The 17371-nt window shown below is 51.3% G+C and overlaps 8 protein-coding genes across 8 annotated transcripts; 3 read left to right on the forward strand and 5 right to left on the reverse strand.

The window, feature by feature from the left end:
* Positions 1–70: 70 nt before the first annotated feature.
* On the reverse strand, positions 71–1264 carry N7510_004691 (mitochondrial 54S ribosomal protein mL44; the record flags this gene model as incomplete). The annotated part of the gene is made up of 1 exon (XM_056976617.1): positions 71–1264. One exon carries the CDS (start codon positions 1262–1264, stop codon positions 71–73), a length of 1194 nt encoding a protein of 397 aa, XP_056836573.1.
* Positions 1265–1529: 265 nt separating this feature from the next.
* Positions 1530–1902, forward strand: N7510_004692 (uncharacterized protein; the record flags this gene model as incomplete). Its single annotated transcript, XM_056976618.1, has 3 exons — positions 1530–1552; positions 1610–1792; positions 1851–1902. 3 exons carry the CDS (start codon positions 1530–1532, stop codon positions 1900–1902), a joined length of 258 nt encoding a protein of 85 aa, XP_056836574.1.
* Positions 1903–2040: 138 nt separating this feature from the next.
* N7510_004693 (ribokinase family protein) lies at positions 2041–3333 on the reverse strand (the record flags this gene model as incomplete). The annotated part of the gene is made up of 3 exons (XM_056976619.1): positions 2041–2882; positions 2937–3197; positions 3255–3333. The coding sequence occupies 3 exons, from the start codon at positions 3331–3333 to the stop codon at positions 2041–2043; spliced, it is 1182 nt and encodes a 393-aa protein (XP_056836575.1).
* Positions 3334–3624: 291 nt separating this feature from the next.
* Positions 3625–5409, forward strand: capA (adenylate cyclase-binding protein; the record flags this gene model as incomplete). The annotated part of the gene is made up of 4 exons (XM_056976620.1): positions 3625–3724; positions 3799–4022; positions 4075–4376; positions 4428–5409. 4 exons carry the CDS (start codon positions 3625–3627, stop codon positions 5407–5409), a joined length of 1608 nt encoding a protein of 535 aa, XP_056836576.1.
* Positions 5410–6193: 784 nt separating this feature from the next.
* Positions 6194–8481, reverse strand: N7510_004695 (uncharacterized protein; the record flags this gene model as incomplete). Its single annotated transcript, XM_056976621.1, has 2 exons — positions 6194–8170; positions 8221–8481. 2 exons carry the CDS (start codon positions 8479–8481, stop codon positions 6194–6196), a joined length of 2238 nt encoding a protein of 745 aa, XP_056836577.1.
* A 608-nt stretch (positions 8482–9089) lies between these two features.
* On the forward strand, positions 9090–9800 carry N7510_004696 (DUF899 domain-containing protein; the record flags this gene model as incomplete). Its single annotated transcript, XM_056976622.1, has 2 exons — positions 9090–9101; positions 9150–9800. The coding sequence occupies 2 exons, from the start codon at positions 9090–9092 to the stop codon at positions 9798–9800; spliced, it is 663 nt and encodes a 220-aa protein (XP_056836578.1).
* Positions 9801–12556: 2756 nt separating this feature from the next.
* N7510_004697 (ankyrin repeat domain-containing protein) lies at positions 12557–15716 on the reverse strand (the record flags this gene model as incomplete). Its single annotated transcript, XM_056976623.1, has 5 exons — positions 12557–12568; positions 12613–12672; positions 12726–12980; positions 13046–13400; positions 13453–15716. 5 exons carry the CDS (start codon positions 15714–15716, stop codon positions 12557–12559), a joined length of 2946 nt encoding a protein of 981 aa, XP_056836579.1.
* A 432-nt stretch (positions 15717–16148) lies between these two features.
* N7510_004698 (alpha/beta hydrolase) lies at positions 16149–17066 on the reverse strand (the record flags this gene model as incomplete). The annotated part of the gene is made up of 1 exon (XM_056976624.1): positions 16149–17066. The coding sequence occupies one exon, from the start codon at positions 17064–17066 to the stop codon at positions 16149–16151; it is 918 nt and encodes a 305-aa protein (XP_056836580.1).
* Between the last annotated feature and the right edge of the window lie 305 nt (positions 17067–17371).

Here is a 17371-nt window from a genome sequence, read left to right on the forward strand (position 1 = left end):
TTCCCATAATATACAGTATCCAATCATGCAAAAAAGACAAGACTCTTTGACCGCCAGCCACCGGACCAAGTTAGACAATCACCTCACCCAGGTCCACATGGACGGGCTTCCACGGCGCGGCTTCGTCCTCCTCCATCGCACTGGGGAGGCGCACATTGAGCGGGCTGTAGAGGTACCACCCCTTCAGCGCCGCCACGGCGGCTCGCTCTCGGGCCTCACCTAGACTGGCACCCTGTCCTTCACCCAGCTTGTCCTGGCCGGAGAAAATGCCCACCACAAACACGGGATGCCTACTCTTCCGACCAGTCTCGGCGATGACCTTGGCAACGGGGCGCTCGAAGTTCTCACGCGCGCACAGCCGGGTCAGGTCCCGAGTCGGCTGCTCAAAGTTGAACAACTCGGCCATGTTGAGGTGTCGGGAGAGAAAGTGTTGCTGGAAAAACCGCTTGGCGGCCGGACGGCCGGCATGCAGGTAAATGGCGCCCATGACGGCGCGGACGAAGGTGGCACTCGCTTGATCGGCAGAGACGCCCCCCGCGGCGGTCTTGGCCGTATCGCCGAACTCGTTGTCATAAAAGATTTTGGAGGTAACGGTCTTCCTCCAGTGAGGTTGGCTCTGATATGGACGTGGTCCGTCTTCTTTTTCTTGCAGCTCGGTGCCCGGGGCAAGCCTTTGGAACTGCAGCAGGCCGGGGTCGACCTCTCCACCGGGACTGGTCGCGTGTTCCACGCCCCATTCCCTTGCCATGGCCGTTAGGGTCTTGGGCCCAACATAGGCATACATGGAAGCGAAGATGACACTCAATGGCAGACGAGGGTAGGTGCAGATGAGGTACTCGGAGGTGTAGTAGGTAAGGAGGTCGTGCCCTAGCGTAGAAAGCGATTCATTGTTAAAATTGGGGTCCTGATCCGCGGAAGCATCCACCAATGTTCGTGCGAGGGTCTCGTAGGGTAATCGAGAAGGGAGGTAGAGTCGGGCGTGGAGGGCAGCAAGTTTGGCGGACTCGCGTGCTGCGTGCGTCGGAGGAGAGGGATATTTCAATTGGTTGGGTCGCGAGTGTGTTCTGCGGAGGATAGTCTTGAGTTTGATCTCTTCGAAGGTCTCGTGTTCGGCCTCCCCGACCGAGAAATCTGGCCGAACCGCAGCCGCCGTTGAAGATTGACAGCGCACGACATTGTAGAGATGGTACTGCAGGTGACTACCAGTCCGAGCCCGCGTCGACAGGACCGAATTGCTCCATCGTTGGAGCTGCAGCCTCTTCATTGGGGGCGGGACGGAGCAGGGCAGCCTGGGAAAGAAGCCTGGGCGAAAGGGTGGATGCAAAGGACGCGGTCCAACGTATTGATTAATGGCAAGAGAAAAGAGAAAATGTTCCCCCGAGTCACGGGATCTGGTCGTGTGAGTGGCGCTAACCCGTATTTGGTCTAGTGGCTTGGCGCTGACTTGCCTTTCCTCTGGACGGTTTGACCACTTCCCAGTCCATCTTCGTTGTTCCTCCCATATTCCCTGCAATTGCATCTCAGTCACAATGGGCGGAGGTGGAAAGATCCCGTGCGTGTGATCTTCCTCACTCATATGACCTGGAAACTGACCCATTCGCGCCCACAGGTATCCCAAGGAAGTCTGGTCCCCCGCTGGTGGGTGGTATGCCCAGCCGGCCAACTGGAGGGTCAACACCGCCATCATGGGCGCTTTTGTCATTGGTATTGCCGCCGTGACCTGGAGCGTCAGTGCCGACCGCGAGCGCCGCGACCGCATGCCCGAGCCCGGCAGATTCTTCCCCAGCCGATAGTCAGTCCTTTACCTTCCTCCAGCGAAACCAGTGTACTGATGATTGACCCCCTTCTAGCTGGAGCAAGCAGATCCTTGAGCACGAGAGACAACAGAAGAACGACTCATAGGGAATTATGGCCAGCTGGAGGAGGATCTACCAGCATTCCGCGACCTTTTCTTTCCTTTTGTTGTGTGTGATATCATTTTTCATCGTTTCTGTGGGATGTATGACAATAGAAGGGCGTTCCTCAATCGACCATTCTTGATCAATTGGTCCGTCGAGGCTCGTCCAGTGTCCTAAATAATCGCTGCGTGTACAGACGGACTCGTTCCGTGAATTCAGACTGGTTCCACAATTCCCTGCCATTGCCTGCCCCGGATATCTGCGGCACTCCAATCTGTTCCACCACGAACCCTGCTGCGACGGTGGCGCAGATGAGCGCCAAAGGCAAGTCCCGTTGCTGTCCCCAGGCGTCTATTTCCTTCCGCCAGTGTTCCGACTGTTCCAAGACGGAGTCGATGACCTCGAACGGTGCACGACCCGCACTCACCATTCCCTGAGCCAATGCCCCTAAAAACGAATTGCCCGCACCCGTGGGGTCGACAACCGCCGTAGTGTCCGAGGAGTTGGGCTGATGATATGCCGGTAGCCAAATCTTTCGGGTTCTCGAGTAGGCGTAGCTCCCGTCCTTTCCAGCCCTGATAACCAGACAGCCCTTTCCGTCCGGTCCAATACCGGAATCGAGAATCTTTTGGACCAATTCGGGATTTTCTTCGGTCCAACCAGGCTGTTCAAACATCATTCCAAGCTCTAGATGGTTAGGGCTAACCACATCAACTACTCGATTGGCTTCAAAGAACATTTCTTGCTCCTCTGGTGTGCAGAGATCCGGCACCGGCTCCCAGACAAAGATAGGCCGGCTCGAGGCGTGGGTGGTAGATGGAGCTTGACCCGCTTGGTGTAGCGCATCTCTTCGCCGCAGAATGTCGTGCACAATTGAAATGCACCGAGAGGCAGAGCAGACCATATGAAAGGTCTGCGACCACACTTGGGTCTCGGAGAGCATTGATGGCTCCAGTCTCAGCTTCGGGGTGAGATACTTAAAATCTGCGCATATATATTTCTTAGTTCCGCACTGCTAGTTATCAGTGAAGAACATACCTCGTTTCTCATTGGGGTGATACCCGTTCCATGCCCTGGTAGTCAGCCTGCCGTGGTCTTCTCGGAGAACACAGTCCGTGTTCCATGACTTGATCGATTCCAGGGCTTCTGGTGGGAAATCAGAACCCATGTCCACGATCCAGCTCACAGACCGGGCATGCGCAGGGCCTGCTACTAAGCGGGCACCCACTACAGCGAACGATGCAGCTCCGCCCAGAATATTTTTCACTCCGGCCCTGGAGTCGCGGAAGTCGATATCATCTGGTGCGTCATGTGTGAGCATTCATCCGTGAAGATGCGTATATGTGTCCGACAGACCGAGGATGAACATTCCCAGAGTGCAGAATTCGACTGGGGCATGTTGGTCAGGACAATCCTTGACTTTAGCCATGGCCATTTGACCAAAATACGGAAAGAATTTGTGAATTTATCAAGTCTATGAAGAAAGAGATGGTGGCAGTGATGCACGTGATAACCGCCGTCAGGAGCTCAGTAATCAATGATGATTGTTGTTCATCCCGTCCACTCTTCCTTTCTTGTCTTGCTGCCTAGGGACCAGGCTGCCCATTTTCCAGCCCTGATAACGGTTGAGATCTGCTCAATTGGAGTCTCATCTCTCACCCTTTCTTCAAACCAACTATCCCCAACCCCTGCCTGAACCTCAGCTCCGAGCTACGTGTGCTACATCATGGCGACCGGCGCCCCTATGTACAACTTCACCACCCTGATCAAGCGGTATGTTCCAAGGCTCCTTTCCCTATCCTCATACCGTCCACCCTGCATCAAGAGTGTTTTCTCCAGTGCTCCTCGCTGACAATGCATGCGTCCCGACAGGCTTGAGGCTGCCACCTCCCGCTTGGAGGATATGGCCATGGCGGTGGAAGGACCCAGCTCACCAAAGAGCATGAGCATCCCTACACCTCCAGCGCCGGCGCTCCCGGCACCCCCAAGCTGGCACCTTCGCCAGCCGCTCCAGCAACGGACCCCATTCCGCCGCAGATCCAAGACTTCGACGCACTGATCAAGAACGATGTCCAGAACTTCGTAAACCTGGGAGAGAAGATTGGTGGATTGGTCGCGGAGCAGGTGTGTCTAATCAAAGTCAAACGAAAAGTTGCATGCTGACTGGCTTCTTCAGTCGAAAGCAGTCCTGCAAGCATTCCAAGCCGAGCGCACCTATCTCTACGTCTCGACAAAGGCCAAGAAGCCCGAGCCCCAGCCGCCAGAGCTGATGACGGACTTGCACAAGGCGTCGGACAGCATTAACAACATTCGGGAGTCCAACCGAGCGTCGCCGCTGTTCAACCACTTAAGCGCTGTTGCAGAGGGAATCGTCGCCCTGGGCTGGTTCTTCGAGATGAAGCCCGCGGCATTCGTGCAGGATATGATGGGTGGAATCGAATACTACGGCAACAAGGTGCTGAAAGAATACAAGGAGAAGTGAGTGCAAATTTATGCTTCAACTGAATCGTGTTATTGATGATTTAGCAGGGATCGTACGCACGTCGAGTACATCCAAGCATACTATCAGAACTTCAAGGCTCTCGCGGCTTACCTCTTAAAACACTACCCCAAGGGTCTGACGTGGAACGACGAGTCCGGAATTGATGCGCTGGACGCCTTGAAGCAGATCCAGGGTGGAGGAGCTTCCCCAGCTCCCCCAGCTCCACCTGCTGCAGCAGGCGGCGTGCCTCCGCCGCCTCCCCCTCCACCTATGCCATCTCTCAACGTGCCTGGAGGTGGTGGCCCACCGCCTCCCCCTCCGCCACCTGGAGCGGCATCCGCACCGGATATGGCAGCGGTGTTCGACCAGCTCAACCAAGGCGAGGGTATCACATCGAGCCTGCGCAAGGTCGACAAGTCAGAGATGACGCACAAGAACCCCAGCTTGCGCGCGGGCTCGACGGCACCAGATCGCTCGAGTTCAGTCCGGGGCAAGTCCCCGGCGCCGAGTAAGAAGCCCAAGCCCGAGAGCATGCGGTCGCGCAAGCCGTCGCGCAAGGAGCTGGAGGGCAACAAGTGGCTCGTCGAGAACTTCGATAACCCGGGCGAGATCGTTGACATCAGCGCGCGGCAGAACCACTCGATCCTGATCTCTCGCTGCAACAAGACCATCGTCAAGGTCTCGAACAAGGCCAACGCCATCGCCATCGACAACTGCAATGGCCTCTCTATCATTGTTGACTCGCTCGTCAGCAGCCTCGACGTCATCAAATGCCCCAACTTCGCGCTGCAGATCGACGGCTTCGTCCCCACCATCCTTATGGACCAGGTCGATGGCGCGACTGTCTATCTGGGCCAGCAGAGTCTCACCACGGAGGTGTTTACTAGCAAGTGCGCCGCTGTCAATATCATGCTCCCGCCCAAGGAAGGTACCGATGACGATACGAAGGAGTGCCCTGTTCCCGAGCAAATCAAGAGCTACGTCAAGGATGGTGTGCTGGTCAATGAGATTGTCGAGCATGCTGGGTAGGAAAGGTAGAGAAGAATGTGTTGGGCTGTCCCTTCGCCCTTTTTCCCCCTCTTTCCTGCTCTCCTGGATCTATTCCTCCCCCTGTGTTTTACTATTTTCCTGTGTCTGTCAGACTTGAAAATCTTTGCTGTTGGGGCTGCTGTGTCTAGCGTTTTCTGTAGATATATATCGCCAGAATACAGGGTCATCTTTGCGTCGAGTTGGTTTGGGGTTACTACTCCTAGTCCTGAGTGAAGCTACGTACTGTCCTACAGTTCTTACTACAGTATCATTCATTGTATGTGGATTGATTGACGATGCAGTTTGTTTTTCTGTACAGTTATATCCACAATCACTTACGACAAAACCCCACACCACAGGGAGGAGAAACTTGAGGATTCAATGATGACGCCGTTCCGTAAATGCTGATTAAGCGAGTTTGATATAATTAACGTTATAGGTCGGTGACCGGAGCGCCTGGCGTGGTCTGATTCATGGAGTCGCGTGTGTGTGTGCGTGTGGGAGGTGATGTACCCGCATCGGAATGAAGACACCTGCGCTGCAGTGTCGTTGAGGTTTGGGGGTTAGTAGGGGGCACGATGATGTGAGATTGGCACCATTTCTGTCTTTACATCGTGGACACAGTAGACTGTGTGGAGATGAGAGAAGTGTGGAGTCATACCCAAGACCAGGACGGATGTGAGTAGGTGGAAATATAAAGAATATGAAAGGTCTGCGAAGGGGTTTGCCGATTGCTTGTAGAAAAATCGGGCTGGATGAAGAGTGGAGAGTAGAGTGGATGAGATTACCGAGTAGATGTACTCGGCTTCGTGCCCTGGCCCTGACGCTCCAGATCGTGCTTGTGCACATCTAAGCCTCGAAGCCGTTTGGCAAGTAAACTCTCAGGGATTTCAGAACCTTCGCCCAACGCTGGGAAGGGATAGCCTCCGTACCCGACATCCCCTTTATTGAGTTTGCTATACATATTACCATCGGAGGACTTGGGATTGTTCTGCGCGAAGTGCGCGGAACCCGGTACATCCCACTGCGGCGGGGGATCACTTGGCGAGGAGACATGCGGACGAAGAAGGGGTGGGATTGTTCCATGGCCGGCACTCCGTCTGCGGGAGGCATTTTCAATCGCCGTACGAGCACCGACGGACCCAAGGAGCGTAGAGTCTCGAGAAGGTTTGTATGGACTATAGCGGGGTTCCGGCAGTTGAATCTCATTGCGCAGGCTCTCCTTGCCGTCGGGGACTCGGTTTGCGAAGACCACACGAATGCTCGAATGGAGGAAGAAGCGACCGCGCGCGGGGCAGCAGACGTTCAGATGGACGAGATATCGCAGGACAGGTTTATCCTTCGGGTCTTCGGAGATATTCAATGATGCTTCTGGACGGTCAGTGCCGAAGTTCTTTCGGGCATTCAGCGGCATATCAAGGATCGGCCCCGCCGAGTAGCTTCGCTGCCGGATGAATGTCTTGGTTCCGGGCTCCATGTCGCTCAGATCGTATGGGACGAGGAACAATTTGACGGCGGTCTTGTGCGGGTTCTTGATCATGATCTGCAGTTGGCCCTGCTGCGGGATCCGGTAGCACCCTCCCGGAGGACGCTTGGGCGACTCCGCGCGGCGGCTCTTCTTTCCCCGACGACGGATCGTGTCTGCATTGAGGATTCGAGTGCTCACGTCTTCTGCGGCATGGTCTTTGCGAACTGTGGCTGGACTGGCGCGTCGTTTACGACGCCGGGTTGTATTCAACTCATCTCTGGGTAGAGAGTTCTCTAGATCGATCTGCCCAACGTACGGACTTGGGTTGTCGTCCGAGATAGAGCGCCCGCTTCCCGAGGTCGGATAGCTATAGAAAACGGCGGGGAAAGGCACAGTCACATGCGGCGGACACTTCAAATGGGCTTTGCATTTGCCTTTGCCCAGCACGCCAATTTGGGCTGTGAAATCCAGCGGTTTGGAAGGGTTCATTGACATGCGCCCCCGAAGAATCGATTCCTCATATGACCCCACCAGCGGGGCATGGGGTTTGGCGGAGATATCCGAGGTGAGAGATGGCCTTCTCGCACGCGAGATGGGGTTCTGCCCCGGTGATGCAAGTTGAAGACTGTATGCCGAAGTCAATGACCGACGAGGAGAACTAGGCTGGAGAGGGAAGAGATCTTCCCGTCTTCCGGGCGGACAGGGGCCGCGAGGATTGACGACCCGTGAAGCCGGAGGCGACGATTCCAGATGTCGAAAGGTCTCCGGGGGCAGCGTTCGGCGGCGATTCGTCCTATCAGAAGGCCCAGGAACTTCCACGACATCAACCTGTGGGGAGAAGTCCAGGTCGGTGTTGTTGGCCTGGTGGACCAGAGGACTCGTCGGAGTTTTGAGAACGTAACTTGACGAGAACGATCCCATAGATGGTGCTCTGGAGCGAGTTTCCACTGCTACTCTCCCTTCGTGGCAATCACCAAGCGCATTTGGCCTGCGCAACGGTGTCGGAAAAGCCGGCGGGCCAAACCATGGAGTAGTCGGGGAGGTGCCGAGGAGAGGGAAAGGAGATGCTTTTCTTCGCTCAGCGAAGAGAGCCTGAGGGGACTGTGGAGGATCTGGTGTGGCGCCTTCGCTGAAGTCGCCCGAATGCAACGCAGAGCGGGGTCTCTGGATGTCGGCCGGGGATTCCAGTTCCTCTGATACCTTTGGGTGTTGCCATTCAGGCGCTTGCTCCTCCACAGTCTTTAACTCGGTCGAATTATGCGGCATCCCACTGTTGTGTGAGACCTCTGGTGACTGTTCTGTCTGTCAGTTTTGCGTCAAATGGCGTTGAGCGCCCAACATACCCCACGCTGCAGCCTCCAAGGCGACGACTCCTTAATTCGATGAATGAGTTCCTCGCGTTCATTTGTCCACAGCTTGAGCGGATTCAATGTCGTCGGCTGGATCGGTGCCGCCGCTGTTTCTGCTACCACCGGGCTCTCTCTCTGGCCGTGGCTGAACCTGCCTGCCGGGGTCAGAGGAGACCCTGGGGCAGGTGATTCAAGGTCGTGATCCCCGGACCATCGGCTCTCCTGTCGGCGATCCGGATCAGTAAAAAGCGGCATGATGGCGAGCTAGATCGATGGATTCTCGGCGGACATTGCAGGAGGTGGACGTGGCGAGCACCTTTTGCCTCGAGCAGCGTTATCGGCGGTGGGGAGCGAGAGTGGGATGCGGTGTAGGACGGACGGGAGTGACGCAGTGAATGCAGTTGATGGGAGCGGCACTAGTTGACGACAGGGGACGACAGGGACGACTCCGAAATTATTATATATGGAAGAGAGATGGCAGAGGAAAGTTCCGGAGTGCAACACCGCCGTTGAAGTCATCCGCATCATGTCATCGGGTGGGTCCGTTTCAAATGACTCGATCTATGCGGTGAGAGCGGTAGGGCACAGCATAGTATACCGAGGACAGAGCATGTATTTATAGGTTAGGTTAGGTGTCTATACTACAACAGCCGATCTGTAATTATTATCACGTACGATCGCCAGTAATTCATGCTGCCGTTTTCGGCTCCCTGCTTGCTGAACCAATAACCTCCAAGCGCAGCCTCAGGCAACGGTACTGCCATATCTGCACTAGTCTGAATTCGTGCCCCCGCCACCCACTGGTGACTTAGTTCGCCTTCTAGGATGGAAGACGCTCTTTCTTCGTATCACGATCTGCAACAATGGACAACCAGGTCTGCTGCCCTCGAAACTACGTAGTGGATGTCACTCACGACTTCTAGAAACAAGTCGTCAGGCCTGATCAGTATCAGGATGCTCGCGCCCGCCTCCTCCAGCAGGAGAAAGCGGCGACTCAGCTGCTGCAGGAGCTCGCCGTATCTCGCCGTGAGCTGCCTATGGTGCGCATCCATGCCCCAGATCGGTTCCAATTTGATACGCCTGATGGAGTGAAGAACCTGCTGGATCTCTTCGATGGACGCAAACAGCTAATCCTCTATCATTTCATGTTGGGACCCCAAGAGAGGCAGGGCTGCGTGGGGTGCTCATTCTGCATGGACCATATCCCCGACCTCCGACATCTGTGGAGCAGGGACACTTCTTTCGCCGCCGTGGCTCTCGCCCCCTTGTCTGAAATCACTGAGTACAAGGATCGGATGGGCTGGAAGTTTCCTTTTTATAGTTCTGCGAAAACGCACCAAACGTGGGCTGAGGCCGAGGCGCAGGGAGAGACTATCACCTGGAAACCTGGGAACGGCTATTTTGGACTCTGTTCGTTCTTACGGGAAGGCGACGAGGTATTTCACACCTACGACACCTCATCTCGAGGCGTGGAGATCATCCTGTCCACGTATCACCTGCTGGATATGACTCCGATTGGTCGGCAGGAAGTGGGAAACGGAATGAACAACTTCCGCCGTCACGATGAATACTAAATTGGCATAGTTAGTGGTTGGATTTATTAACAGTATGCAGCGAGAACATCATGGAAATAATAACAAAAGCGAGAAACAACAATTCGATCTGAAAAATCGGAGCTCAAGTAGAAGCATCTCTCTGCGGAGCTAGCGGTTTACACTCTGATCTAAGTCGCCCAGTTCAAAAGTGAAAACTTGTCAATTTAACTTCAGTTTGCTACAGGGCATGAACAAATAAGTCTAACTGTCCATTGTAACCTTCTTATATACAGTGCTTGGAGCGAATCAAAGAACACGTGCCAGAAGGTGTAGATCTCTTCCTGCGTTGCTATGCCTGTGATCCTCGAGAGGGCCTAGACTACGTATTGTACAGCGACGACGAGGATGCACCTACCCAGACGCTCAAGCATGTCTCACTATCCATTTCGCGTAAGGAAGGAGCGTTTAGAGTAGACCGGGTATCTACGAGGCCGATGGCCGCACTTATTGGATTGAACTATAAGGGAGTATCCAAGTTTGAGAACAGGTCTGCCTCACAATGCAATATATTGCTACCTAAGATTATGTTATAGAAGGGCGTTAGTCACATTAGCTAACACTGGCTAGTTTACAATACAACACTCTTTTGGTCTTCCATTTTGGGATATTATTAACATCACGTGACTGTGACGTGACCTTGCCGAAGTTCTCCGTTGCAAAAGTATGAGCTCAGTTTACCTCAACAGCTGTTATGAGTAGTAAAGGCTCCCAGCTTGTTGCGGTTATCATATGCTTGCTTGTTTTTACAGTAATCACAGTTGCTCTCCGATGCTATGTGCGGATCAGACTAACCGGGGGCTTTGGCGCGGATGATGCCCTATCAGTAGCCTCATTGGTATGTCTTCAGCTGAAGATCCCCTATTGCTCAGCCCATAACCTAATAATGCGGGATGAAGATACTTTTTGTACTAGCCTCTGCCTGTGTCCTTGCCGGAGTTGGAACTGGTAGTTTCGGGCACAGGTGGACGACTATCTCTGAACCAACGCTCGTTCTGGGCTTGAAGGCAAGTACCCCTGGGTTACCTCAACACCCTTGAACCTCTCTGAGATATTCTCTCAGCTCCTCTTTATATATGAGGTGGCCTACATTATAGCAACATGTTTGATCAAGTTATCCATCAGCCTGTTTCTCCTCCGCTTCACCATCGAACGCAAACATACCTTGCCTCTATATATCGCTCTCGCTATACTTTTCATCTATAGTGTATTTTTGCTGTTCTTCGCTCTGTTCCAGTGTGATCCTGTGTCCGCCTTTTGGCGCCCCCATGGAAACTGCGACAGAAGTGGGACAGTAAAGGCTACCTACGCTCACTCGGCCATTATTAGCGCATCCGATTGGACAGTCGTCATCTTGCCTATCTTCATTGTTCATCACCTTAATGTTGGATTTCGTACAAAAATTTATGTGGGGATTATCCTAGCGCTCGGCTCCTGGTATGTGTTGCAACAAGCTGCCCTTCAGGAGATGATTTTCGCAAACTAACTCCCAGGCAACAGTGCCAGCGTTGCTACCCTGACAAGATTTGCTTTTATTCATTATCTCATTGACCCTAAAAATCTCTTTTTCAATACGGGTCTTATAATTACTTCCCACTTTGAGGTTGGAATAGCTCTTACTGCTTCATCAGTGGCGACTCTTCGACCACTGCTCATCCGTTTGAGAAGAGGGGAATATAGTGGCCGTCGTCAGAGCCGGGAATCAGATCAACGTTGTCTTAACAGGAGTGAAACTGTGAGAAGATATCCCCGCCATGAACCAGCTGATGAAATAAATGTCGAGCTTGGCGAATCAAGCTGATCCCGTGGAAGGCGAGATGCAGTTATGGTTGCTATCTCAGCAGTCCCACTTTAGCTAAGGGCAATTTATTATTCAGCTTTAAAACTGAAATCCATCCCATACGTCTTTGAAGTGATCTTAAATGTATTCTGTACGTAAAACGTTACATTCAATGTAAATAGTTAAAACCAAACTTTTGTCTCCTCCGCCGCTCGGTCGGATTTTGGCTGTCCCTACCATTCCAACGTTGCCCGTCCTTGCTAGGCTCCTACGTCTTGATTCCTTTCCGTCAAGGCCCGCTCGGGCCGTTCTTTTTTCTCATCCACAGGATGAGCCTGCCCCGTTCATCCTCCCGTCCCGATGGTCTACCATTAGAGGTGGATAGTCCTTCCGGCCTGATGTGGACGTCTCTGATGAGTCTAGCTCAGAGATAGACCTAAGCTCAACTGATCTGATAGGGTACGGTGTACATATATACTATGATTCTGGCCCCCGCAGTTTATCTAGTGTGAAGGATTCGCTTCTTTGGCTTATAGTAGCATTATCGTAATTTGCTTGATTAGTTAATTTAATCTCGCCGTTGCGAGCAAGATTAACCTTCCGTTTTAGCAGATGTTTGAGTGGCCCATGGACGTTGTTTTGTCGACGTGTGAAAGCTGCTTTAGCGGAATGTGGATCGTACCATTCTGTAAAACCAAATCAGCCTTTTGAACCAGGAGTTGAATGCAAAAATTCTCACAACAAATAATTTTGAAGCTATCCACATCGCCCCGGTAAAAAGTAGTGACAACCCACCGAACAACAGGTACCACTTCCAATCGGGATTGTTTTGAAGCAAGTTCACATTCATGCCAAACAGGCTCTGATTCTTATATTAGTCAACTTTATTAAGCGATATAATATCCCTGAGTATTTTTTGATAACTCACAGATACAAACATCAGGGGCAAAAAAATGAACTAGAGAAGCGACTTTTATGTTAGCAAATTCGTAGTGAACGTGTCATCGTACTCACAGTGATCCAACTGAGGCGCTTGAAACTCGCAGACTCATTCGTGGAAACCCAAGCAAGTTCCTATCAGAGTTCATATTAGTGCCTGAAGGCTAAACCTTTTGTTGCGTACATACAATCTGTAACAGTTCGCGTACAGCCTGCTCCAAATGGTTAAGTCTCGCGGTCAGGTCCTTTTCGATTGAGTCTATATCTGCTCTGATCTGTGATTTCTGGTTCAAATCAAGTGAAGTGTTGAGCATAAGCATTTCTCTAACCCGTTCAAGATGTGACTGCAAGTATTTCTGAAGGCCTGCGCGTGATTGAGAATTTTTGGCAAGCTGATCGATAAGGTCAAGGCTTCGTCCTTTCTTCTTAACCTGTTCGCCTCGCTGTAGTTCATTAAACAGTTTAGCTCTATAGTTTGCTTTTGTTTAGAATAAGTCAGTTCTCTCACCAATTCCTCAACTTTTTGGCTCGCATCAAAGCATACACTTTTCCATTTCTGTTGTACAGTTACGAGGAACTGTCTGACAAAATCAGCAGGGTCCTCTGGCATCCAACCGTTTGGAAGCGTGCTGATGAACGCATGAGCAAGACCCTCCGTTGTGTGACGGCTGGCCCAAGCAACGCCCCACGGATATTGGTACCCTTTCTCTTGCTCTTCCGGGAACTCTATCGATATGTATGTAACAAGTCGATGACCAAGTTCCATGTGAGCATGTTTAAAATATCCGTCTTGTTGCATTATGAGATCATGGATTCCAAAAAGTCTAGGCAACTGTGGCCAAACTGATTCTTTTCCACAAAGACTTGTCAAAGCAGTCAGCCTACCCATTACCTGTTCACCTGAAAATTACTCACCAAAGTCTAGACTCTCTTGCACAGGGTAGCCAGACACATTCAACATCATTAACCAATTCCAGGCCAAACCCCTCATTTTGTATCTTCTTGGTAATCTGAATCCAAGTAGGCCGTTTCTGTCCAAGGCTGAACCACTCTTCGGAGCTGACAGGTTTGAGGTCCGCCAATGAAGCACTTAGAAGAAGATTCACGACGTTTTTGCTTTTCGCTTTCAACGCGTATTGTAAAGGGATATTTCCAGTGTGATCTTTGCAGCTGAGATTTGCGTTGGCATTGATAAGAGTGGAAACCATTTCTTCGTCACCCATGCGACAGGCAATATGCAGAGGAGTCCTTCCGTTAGAGTCCGTCTGGTTGAGATTGTAGCCTGCTTGCAAGAGTATTCTTATTGGCCTTAAGGGGTCTTCCTTCTTGAAATACTTCAGCCCTTCAACCAATAAATGTAATGAAAGATCGTCGCTGTCTAGAAGCAGCTTTATCACAGCGCTGTGTTCCCCTTCCAATGCCCATATCAACGGAGTCTTGGAAAAGGTCTCCTGGGTGTCGTCTCGAATATTGATGTTCACTTTTTCGGTACACAGCAAGAATGATCTCACAATCTCTTCATCGCCGTACGAAGCGGCCCAAGACAGCCAATTACGACCTGAGGGGTCTGGCTTGTTGGGCATGGGCAGGGCACAGACTAGAGCTTGAAGACTCTGAGAATCCCAATCTTCAAGATCTGACGACCGTGGTGAGCTAAGTCTCTCACTCCTTGCTTTGAGAAACCACCAAAAGCTTGTATGGCCTTGGCTGTCAAGTTTGTGCGGATCTGCTTTCTTCCAGAGGAGCGCCTGCATTATTGGTAACAACTCCAATTCTGCCGCCAAAGAGAAAGGCGTTCGACCTTGTGTGTCCTGATGATCAACACAAATCTCTGGTATGGTGAGCATAAAATTGACGGTTAATTCCCGATTATCTGCGACAGCCAATGCTAGCGGCGTCTGTTGTTTCGCATCTTCTGAGTTCACGTCGGGATTCAATTTGACGATATCTTCCAAGATGCGTACAGTGCCCCCACGAGCGGCAAGTGCAAACGGTGTTTGGCCGTTTATATCACGGCAGTTCAAGTCAAGCCCGGGATTTGAGACTATGAGCTCGACTGCCTTTTGCCGTTTTAGATCAACTGCCCAGGTAAGTGCTGTCCACCCTCTCGCATCTCTTGAATTGATGTCTGCCTTTGCCTCAAGAAGTATTTCCAATACTTCCCAACGTTTAAATTCAATAGCCAGCAATAGGGGCTGTCGAGCTCTTGCGCTCGATTTGGCACCGATAACGAAGCAATCAACCTCTTGGAGGAAGTTATTGGGAGGCATATAGCTGTCGAATGAATATTCTCTTAGACAAGGCCATGCAGACTCATCTACTGCATTTACATTGGATCCTGATTCAATGAGAACTCTTGTCATCTCAGCATTCCCAATTTCTGTTGCTATCGACAGTGGAGTTCTCCCTTTCACTTTGCGATGAACAAGGCTCCAATCAGCTCTAAGTAATAGACAGATAGTGATGATATCTGTTTGAAGGATAGCCCATATCAAAGGGTTGCATTCAATCCTGTCCGTTGGGCTGGCAGCGATGTTGACACGAATTAGAAGTCTTAGACTTTCGATATTTTCGGTCTGCGCAGCGATCGCTAGTAGCGTTCGACCATCGACATCTTGAGTGCGGAGATCGATGTCACTTTGTGACAACAAATAACTCACCACCTCATTATGCTGTGTTGAAATTGCCCATGCAATTGGTGCCCACGCATTTCCGTCTGCTAGATTTATGTTTGCATTGGATTGAATGAGAAGTTTCACATGCTCGAGTCGTCCAAGCTCTGCAGCCACGGATAATGGGGTGCGACCTCGATTATCCCTCAGGTCAATGGCGACTCCTTTGTTAAGGAGAAGTTTAAGAGAATCAGTTCGGGGTGTCTTAATTGCGAAGAAAATACTCGTCCGCCCGTCGCAGATACGAAAATTCAGGTCAACTTTCTCAGGTTGCAAGAGCCTTTCAAGCACCCGCCATTCCGATGTGGCCATTGCTAAAGGCGAGATGCCGTCTACTTGGAAGTTGATATCGAGAAATGGATTGCTCAGGTATGTTTCAAGCCTTCTGATGTTTTTCTTTAGTATTCTGGGCTTCCTGACCACAGATGTAATTGCAGAAAGGAAGTCTCGCTGAAGTCGAGCGATGGCCTCTTGATCAAGATTATCATCAGACGAAAGAGATGCCATTTTTAGATGTGAACGTCTGTCCTTGTGAATTGCAGTCAGAATAAACAGGTTGCATGTCTTATATAGGGAGTAGATAAATATACGAGGTTCACGTGAATTTGTTGAGGCTCGGCGGCATTTTGGGCGACCAACTTAAGTCATTTTGCTGCCCAAAGAATGTTTGCTTATGCGACTAGCTGCAGGAAATTCTAGCTCCAAAACCCCAAATCTCGTCTTTTCATTTGCTGCAGGCAGCAGTCGTCACCCATTCCTTCCATTCGAGTCTAAGCCATCTAACAAGGCAGGACATTGGCCCCAGAACTTGTAAGTGCAGGTGAGATACGTGCCGGTCGAAGTTCGGGTTCATTTTCCAACTCAAGGATGGTATTCCTACTCTAAATCCTATAAAAACATGAAACTATTGAATCAAAGCCCTGCCTCACCTCGTAGTACCTATTTAGTCAAATAATTAACAAAGAAGTCAATAAGCTTTTCCCTGTGTCCATCCACATCATCATACAACTGGATATGAGTTTTCCCCTCGACCCTGAAGAGCTCCTTTGGTTCTTTTGCGCGAGCAATAGCCTCTTCGCTAAAATAAAAAGTGTCCGCTTCTGTTCCCGCAATCATCAACACCGGTCTCGGAGAAATCAAATCCATGAACGCATAGGACGAATAATTGACGATCAAGTCCATGCTTCGAACTGGAAGCTGATTGGTTGACCGTGGATGTTGAGCCCTTGGTGTACGGTAATAATGGCTACCTTCTCTGAAAAGGACCGGAGTGGTGTCAGGGACACCGTCGGGACTATTAGGAAGAAGAGGACGCATAGGAGCTGGTTCTCCTTTCGCCTCCTTGATTCTCGCTTGGCCACATTCCCGTAGAGTCTGATTCAGTGCTGAACTGTCGAACTGCATTGCGGTTCCTTTCATTCCCTCGCGGAAGAGACCACCAACGTCGGCGGCGCTTATCGTGGCGACTGCCTTGATTCGAACATCCGTCTGGGCAGCAAACGGAACATAACCGCCTGAGGCGCAAATACCGAGGGCCCCAATACGTTCAGGATCAACTTCGGGAATGGTTGAAAGGAAAGTCACTGCGTTCCGAACATCCTCTGATCGTTGGAAGGGGTCTTCAAGACCGCGAGGTTCGCCTCCACTTTCCCCTTGGTAAGCGGCATCGAAAGTCAGCGCAACGAATCCATTGTCTTGGAGAATTTTCGCATGAAGCGCGGCTGTTTGCTCTTTGACGCCGCCCATGGGATGACCGATCACGATGGCGGCGTGCTTGCGGTCAGCAGCAGAGCTGGCAGGAAGAAAAAGACATCCGACGACCGAGATGCCTTTGCTCTGAAATTCGACGCGAGACATTATCAAATATTGGGTGTCTTAAGAACTGAGCGATTATATGGTAGGAAGAAACGGTTATTCTGTTGAATAATTGTGATTTACAGGGTTGAACCGCTTCTTATATAGACACCCGCGCAGGTGTTTGTTGGTAGACGAGAGCGATGCGGAACACTAATGTCGCCGAAAAAGGGCGCCAATTCCGAATATTATAGGCTTTCGGGCACCGTTGGTGGTCAGCAGAAAAACCTGCTCCGGAGTTAAAGTCGGGTCGTAGAATCATCGATTTTGTGAACATTGAAACCGGGGTTCGGTTGAAAGCTTCGTTA

This window comes from Penicillium lagena, assembly GCF_028827675.1.
Source record: "Penicillium lagena strain IBT 129212 chromosome Unknown utg000002l_segment0_segment0, whole genome shotgun sequence".
NCBI lineage: Eukaryota > Fungi > Ascomycota > Eurotiomycetes > Eurotiales > Aspergillaceae > Penicillium > Penicillium lagena.